Consider the following 7,662-nt stretch of genomic DNA (forward strand, 5'->3'; position numbering starts at 1 on the left):
AGACGTTCGCAAAGCACATCTCTCCCTCGGAAATGCGTCTCTTTGCAGAGTTGGCTGCTCGCCTGCTTGGATGGCAGTGGTTTTTCCTAAGCCTGTCTGGAACGCTAAGGCTGAAGGCTCTGCTTTCGTGGCACTGGAGGCCTCTCTTGCAGCCACAGATGACGGCATCTCGCCCTCTGGTGGGTAAAAGCACAACTGTATGGAAGCCTTGCTCTGTGTATGAAGAAATAAGAATTAAAATTAGTAGTGTGGTGGTAGAAGAGGGAAAAAGAGCAGATTTTTTTGAGGATTGAAATTCATACCAAGTGTATATCCTGGGGAATGGGGTATGTACATGAATGCACATGATCCTGCTGGTAAAGAGAGTTTAAACGAGGCATGATCATGAAGAGCATCGCGTCTGACCATTAACCTCACACTGGCACTAAATCATGTCCCTAAGGACCTTATCTACATGTCTTTTAAGCCCCTCCAGGGATGGTGACTCCAGCACTGCCCTGGGCAGCCTGTTCCAATTCCCCACAGCCCTTTGGGGAAGAAATTGTTCCCCACATTCAACCTCAACCTCCCCTGGCGCAACTTGAGGCCGTTTCCTCTGCTCCTGACGCTTGTTCCTGGGGAGCAGAGCCCGACCCCCCTGGCTCCAAGCTCCTTTCAGGCAGTTCAGAGATCAGAAGGTCTCCCCTCAGCTCCTGTTCTCCAGCTGAACCCCCAGGTCCCTCAGCCGCTCCCATCACACTTGTGCTCCAGCCCCTCACGAGCTCTGTTCCCTTCTCTCAACTCACTCCAGCACCTCAAGGCCTTTCTTGGCCTGAGGGGCCCAAAACTGACCCAAGGATTCAAGTTGCAGCCTCAGCAGTGCTGAATACAGGGGGATGGAGGATAGAGCAGGTACCATCAGCTCTGTCACACAGTGATGGAGAAGGCTGATGAGGAGCGGGCATGGAGTTATGTGACAGAAAGGGATCACAAAATGAACACACCAGGGCTTAAGCAGGGTCACCTCCAGCCTTCGCATGCCAGCTAGGAAGTGCCTACAAGGCACAGTTATGGCAAAATCCCCCAAAACATTTATTGGGAAGTGACTGCGCTGGGGTGTTTCCCTGCAGTGCGTGTAATGCAGGCAGGATGTGGACTACGCATGACGAGTTTGAGATCGGGGTGCAGCTGCAGGGCTGCGATCGTGCTGGGAGCAGGAAGACACGGTGGGACGGTTCCCATGACTCGAGTGTTGCCATGGAGGGACGTAGGCTCTTCAGGAAGGACAGGTCGAGAAGATGAGGAGGTGGAGCTTAATTTTATGCACAAGCTGAAATGTTCTGCCTAAACAGTCACTTCCATTCGCAGCTTGGCCACCAAAGCTGCAGTGCTTGGGTGCCAGGCCACCAAATCACTAGATACTCACCTCTGATGCCAATTAAGGGAAATGGGACACCCAGGTACTTTTGTGGATGATGAACTTCAATCACTGTAATCAGTGTCAGGACACCTCTCTCGTGAAAAGGGAATGAAATCAAGTTGTTACAGTGAAACCTGCAAAGTGCTTTGAGATGCACAGATAAAACTACACCCTATTGTTCATTATTGTTATAATTAATATCCACTCCAATATATTCACTCTGTAATTATTATCCACTTTTCTTCCTAAAGACTCATAACCTCTAGTTGTGCATTTGAGAATTTCACACCACAACAATCATTTTGCTTTCACAGATTATTTTTTCAGTAAGGTTTTTAAATAACGATCAGTACAGTAGAAAGCTTAAAATATTATCAATGTTTGCAACAATACAAAGTCAGCAGATGAGAGTTGGGAAGGGGATGGTTAATATGGAACAGTCATACCCTTCCCAGGGAAAAAAAAATACAAACTCTTTTGTACTTCTGCTTAGTAATAAACAGTGCTTAAAAATAATCTTGTCAGTAAAAGATATAAATTGCAAGGCACACGAGGAACCCGTCCTTGCCTTGTTACACAAATCATTAGGCATAAATACAAGTTTAAGGCACCTCTCTCCATCCTCCTCTTCTGCTCTGTGCACCACTGGCTGTTAAGCTCAACCATGGACCATCAGCACAGAGGCTGCTCAGAGCTTCAGGTGCCTTCAGGATGGATTCCGAAAAGGAAAAGCAGAAGGCACATTGGGATGAATTTTCGGGAGCTGTCCTGTACAGATACGGGTTGCAAGATGTGCAAAAAATACTGTCTCAGGAGCAGAGATTCCTGGGGGAGAGGGTCAGGACCGCAGGCCCTTCAGGATCTCAGGTTTCCTCAACCTTTGGTGGTCAGCTCTTCAAAGCATGGGCACCCCCTCCCAGCCATGACTTTAGAGGAACATCCTGACGGCAGGAGGTGTTCTCCAAGCAGTGAGCCCAAGGAGGAGGCCATGAGAGCCTCTCAGGGTGAGCTCAGCATTTATCACAGCGGCACTTTTACTCTCTCTGGACCCAGCCCTGGTCCCCCCTGTGTGAACAGCAGGACTTTGAGGAGTGCCCGGTTGAGGTGCAGCAGACTCCACAGCATGTGGGGTCTTCCCATGTAGGCAGCCAGGTGCATAAGGCACAAACACGAAATCTGGGGATGAGGGAAAGAAAGAAGCCGGTTGGAGGAAGAGGAGGAGGATGGAGACCAGGATGAAGGAAGCTCCAGTGTTGCGAAGTGCCTTGTGACACAAGGGTGCATCCTCACAGCAGCAGCGATGTGTGTGGTGATCCCCTGCTCCATCAGCCCATCATGGTAACAGGAGGTCAGCTCCAGGCCTGAGAGCAGGGCCACACGGAGACGTGAGCAGCTTCACCCAAGGGGTCACACGAGAATATGGAAAACACCACCACTGTCACATGATGGCTTCAGAAGAAGTTTCACTTCTGCTGGACCAAGGAGGAGAAGACATATGACCAGAAATACCTCAGAAGAGCCATGGGGGCACCTCCTCTCCCTGTCCCTGAACCAGACGGTGTTACTGTACCCATCCCCCTTTGACAAGGGCAGGACACATCATCTATTTTCAAACCCTTACACAGGGAAACGCCTGAGTGACCCCTTCCTTTGGTACCAGTATGACTCCAGGTGGCAGCAGAGCAAGGTTTGCTGTCAGCAATGATGCCCATTCCTTCCCAGTTTTCACCAAGAAAGGAGCTCTGGACCAGCCCAGTTTACTCCCTGCACAGGACCCCACTGATGCCATCCAGCGAGGTTCACACTCAGTGCCTTATTCTGCTTTATCTACCACAAAAGGCAAATCAGGCTATGAGAAAAAATCACTGCTGCCACTGGAACTCTTTCCTCAAACTGGGAGGAAACGCACCAACAAAGCCACAGAGACCACGGAGGGAGCAGCCCATCGGTGCAGCGGAGCTAATGGAGCAACCAGCTGCTGTGCAAGCTGCCTGGAGGCAGCAGAATTCTCCAAGTTAAAACCAGCAAAACCGACGTTTTGTCAGTAGGATTGGTTTTCTGCTGGTCCATCTCCTGGCACCAGCTCGCTCTGCGGTCAGATGAGCTTCTGTGCAAGGGAAGGGGAATGACGAGGTGTAAGTGGGACCATCTCCACTTGCCGCTCCCCGGAGGCACATTTACTGTTAGGTCAGCATGGCTGTACCATCAAATTACACCGTAGGAAATGAAGTAATTAACTTCTCAGCTAGCCTGGATGTAAACCAGGAGGCCAAGAGTGATGAGAAAGCATGGACTATACGACCTGAAGGCTCCCCTATGATTTCTTCTCTTGTACTCAAAACTTCCTTCCCTCTCCCTCTGTATTTAATTTGTTGATAGGGCCATGAGTTTCAAATTAGTACACAGAACACAGCAAAGCACCTACTAACAGATCCGTTTCAGAGACACTTGTTGTCTGGCCCACCTTGCTCCTCCAGTACCATAGCACTGTTTCCTTCAGGCTAATCTTGACCCAACTAGGATGCTCTGCACATATAGAAGCCAAAGGCAAAGCCTTTCTGGATAATAAATCATGCGCACACACACGTACACAAACACACACGTATCAATAGTTAAAAAAACAGATCAAGTGCAGAAATCAGTGCTTGTCACGACAAATCATACCCCAACCCTCAACTCTGCCTGCTCAGAACCACCCATCACAATTCATTTGCCTGCCCTTGGGTTCAACGAGACCAATCTGTGGCTGGCAGAGATCCCATGGCTGCTTTGCTTTCAGCAAAGATTTATACCTTCTAGGAATTTGCCCGATGTGGAAGTGTTTGAGGCTGCAGGTCTTGCACACTGTATAGCTGGGAGGAGCTGTGCCAGGCTTTACTAAGCAGTGGGTCAAACAGAAGGTGTGTGAGCTGAATATAGGACCATATTTCTGCACTGGCTCTGAGCATCCTGTCCTGCAAGTGCTACCAACTTCAGTGCAACTGAAGCTCCTCCCAAGCAGGCACAGAAGAGACTCATCTGGTGAGGGAAACAGTAAATCAGTCCTTTCTACACCATGGACAGGACTGACTCATGGACATGGAGTGTCCCTGACCACTCACTATCTTTGCCACTCGGCACAGGAATCTCCAAGTCTCAAGGAGAAACCCATCCCAAGGTTGCACAGGACCTTGATGCTGTCACTCTGCTCCTGCCTTTTGCTGTTAAACCTTCGTCTAGTGCTGATAAAAACGTGCCAGATTCACAGACCCGCTGGTCAGAGAAAAGCAAGTCTGCAGCTTCGAGGTCAGCCTTCCTATGGGACCCACCAAGGACTGCTTGGTGTTCTGAAAAGAACCATTAAGAGGGGAATAAAGACTACTTCACTTGCTTATCCTTTTGCCCATGACTGCAGTAGGGTTGTTGGAGGCTCAGAGCCTTTCACGTACCAGACAGGTCACAGCCAGGTTACTCTACACTGCATGGACAGTGCTGGAGCTCAGTCCGAGTCCTTAGATGATGCAGTCAATGCAGGAATGCATGAACCCGTCACACAAGCAGCCAAAATGATGCACTGAAAGCATCACCCCTCCTGGGACCAACACCCTGAACACGGGTGGCCTCAGGGGTGCTCAACCTCTGCCACTGGGGAAGACTCAAAGCCATCTCCAGCCTGACCCAGGCCCAGCTCCTCAAAGGCAACCAAGCGCTTCAAATGGAAGTGAGGAGCCTTGAAGACCTGTCGTGTAGGCTACCAAATGGCTGTCAACGCTACCACGACCTTAGGTGAAATTCCAACTGCTGAGAAAGACCCATGTCCTGTTGGTAACCCTTGGGACAGCCCGGCTGCGTCGTTTTGGTGAGCAGCTCCACTGCAGCTGATGCAGTCAGACAGAAAGAGAAGATGGAGCTGAGCTAACATCTCCACCAGCAGACACAGGGCTCACGTTCAGATCCAGCTTGTCCTACAGGACCCCAGGCCAGGCCTAAGTCTCCAAACATGCTTTGCCAAAGCCACCTCAGCAACCTGGTGTTGAGATACTAGACAAAGGGACCCTAGAGAGAACCTGGCTTAACACAACTGGAAAAGGATCCTACCAACCACTGTGCCCCACACACCCTTGCACCAGAACCCTAGAAATGTAGACTCCTCCTGAAGCCTTGCCACTGCCTTTCATAAAACAGATCTCCCACAGACAGCAGAGATGGCAAAACCCAAAGAGGCCATCACATGCAGCTGTGGTCCTCAAGGTGCGTTCTCCACTGCCTTGTGAGCCCCTTCTACATCCTCACAACCTTCAAGTTGCCTCCCCTGACATTCAGCAAGATACCCCCCACAGCTTTACCAGAATGAACAAGAAACCTCTGCCTATTCCGGCATCCTTAGTTCAATGATTAGTTCTGGCTTAAAACACCCCATTTCCCCTGGATGGCAAAAGGCAAGTTCCTGCTGTGAAAATGCATCCAGCATGAAATCTCCAGCCCTCCACCCAAGTCCCAGGTCCATGTTAGTCACAGCAGGTTAGGCAAAGAAGCCAGTTATGTCTCTAATATGTTATGCCCCTTTTCTTGATTTTTCACCACCCTGGTGATGTCACATTTGTGACTCTCAGGAGTCTTTTTTAGCCAGGATGGCCTTGATCCTGCACCGCAGGATGTAAGCTGTGATGGCACTACAAGCCACCAGGCCAAAAAAAGAGATGCAAGAGAGATAAATGGAGAAAGGCCCGTGTCTTTTCAGGAAAATCTCCTGCCTGTTCTTGTAATCCAATAGAATGGCTTCCAGCTGTGACAGGGTGCAGATGGCCAGGAAGGCGTGGAAGATCTGGTGGCCATGGCCAATGATATCACAGGAGCCAGGGAAGTACTTCTCAGGGACGGGGCAGGAGAAGAAATAAGCGCTGATGAGGAAAAACAGTATCTGGTACGTGTGGTACCAAGCAGCATCTTCCTCACAGCCTCCCAGGTGACACAGAACCACCCGATGGGCGACGGGACTGATATCCAAGATGAACGCCAGCCCTGCTGGGATCACCTGGCACATCTTCCTCATGACGGGGTAAGGCCGGCGGTACCGATATTTTGCGTAGCAGCAGCCGGCACAGGACAACCAGCCACAGAAAGCAGCCGCTGGCAGGAAGAAAAGCCAGAATTTGTCATACCAGGCTTGGTCGGAGCTGTAGTAGAAATGGGCCAAGGCACTACCGTACTGGTAGATGCTGACTCCAACGTAGTCCACGAAGTAGAAGGTATAGTGGTACAGCTCCGATTTGGACTGCAGGAGGTGGGCCAAGAGGCTGCAGGTCAGGTAGGTGACGGAGGAGAGGACAAAGACGAGCAAAGGCAAGGACCACGCGTCCACGGGTACCTGCTCGGCCTCCGCAAAGGTCTTGAACCTCAGCAGCACCGCCAGCGCTGCCAGGAGGTGAGTCCACACGTTGACCACCTCGTTGTGCTTCTGGAAGAGGCTGAGGAAGTAGTAGCGCCAGTCCTGGCCGGTGGGCCGGTACCCGCCGTGGATGTACGGCTCGCGGAAGAGCTGCGGCACCTCGCACTCCTTGACCGTGCAGGGCATCTGGGGCAGACCGTCCTCCAGCAGCCTGGGGAGGCGGCTGAGATGCTGCCCGCTGAGGGACAGCGTGCTGAGCCGCGCCAGGATGGCCGTCATCTTCGCCGTGTGTGTCGTCTTTGTGCCCTGCGGGCAGGGGAGACAGAGGAAACATTAATCATAGAATCATTCTGGTTGGGAGGGACCCTCAAGATCATCGCATCTAACCATTAGCTAAACTCTGGCACTAAACCATGTCCCTAAGAAACTCATCTACGTGTCTTTTAAGCCCTTCCAGGGATGGTGACTCCAGCACTGCCCTGGGCAGCCTGTTCCAATGCCCAATAGCCCTTTCCATGAAGAAATTGTTCCTAATATCCAATTTAATAACAATGCATTGGGGAGAAGAGCATGTTGCCATTCTGGGTGGGATGAGGCATGATGTTCTCAAGGTGCTGGCCCTGCTCTTAGGGAACGGGGGCTTTTTTTGACTCAGCAGTCCTAAATTCAGCATGGAGAAGGACAACACAGTCCTGTCCCTGCAGTTCAGCTGGTGTCAGGTAGGCACAGCAATGTCACTCAGCTTGGAGCATGTTTGGGAGTAGCCAGGAGCTGCCAATAATGGAAGGCAAGAAGCAGTTAGATGTCGAGAAAGCACCTGAATATTTGCAGAGGGAATTTTTCATAGAAAAACAGAATGGTTTCGGTGGGATGGGACCTCCAAAGCTCCCCCAGT

The 7,662-nt window shown here is 50.9% G+C and overlaps 1 protein-coding gene across 1 annotated transcript; it reads right to left on the minus strand.

Moving 5' to 3' along the window:
• Positions 1–5,987: 5,987 nt before the first annotated feature.
• On the minus strand, positions 5,988–7,046 carry PAQR8 (progestin and adipoQ receptor family member 8; the record flags this gene model as incomplete). The annotated part of the gene is made up of 1 exon (XM_080342927.1): positions 5,988–7,046. The coding sequence occupies one exon, from the start codon at positions 7,044–7,046 to the stop codon at positions 5,988–5,990; it is 1,059 nt and encodes a 352-aa protein (XP_080199053.1).
• Positions 7,047–7,662: the final 616 nt, after the last annotated feature.

Source organism: Nesoenas mayeri (genome assembly GCF_963082525.1).
Source record: "Nesoenas mayeri genome assembly, chromosome: 3".
NCBI classification, from domain to species: Eukaryota; Metazoa; Chordata; class Aves; order Columbiformes; family Columbidae; genus Nesoenas; species Nesoenas mayeri.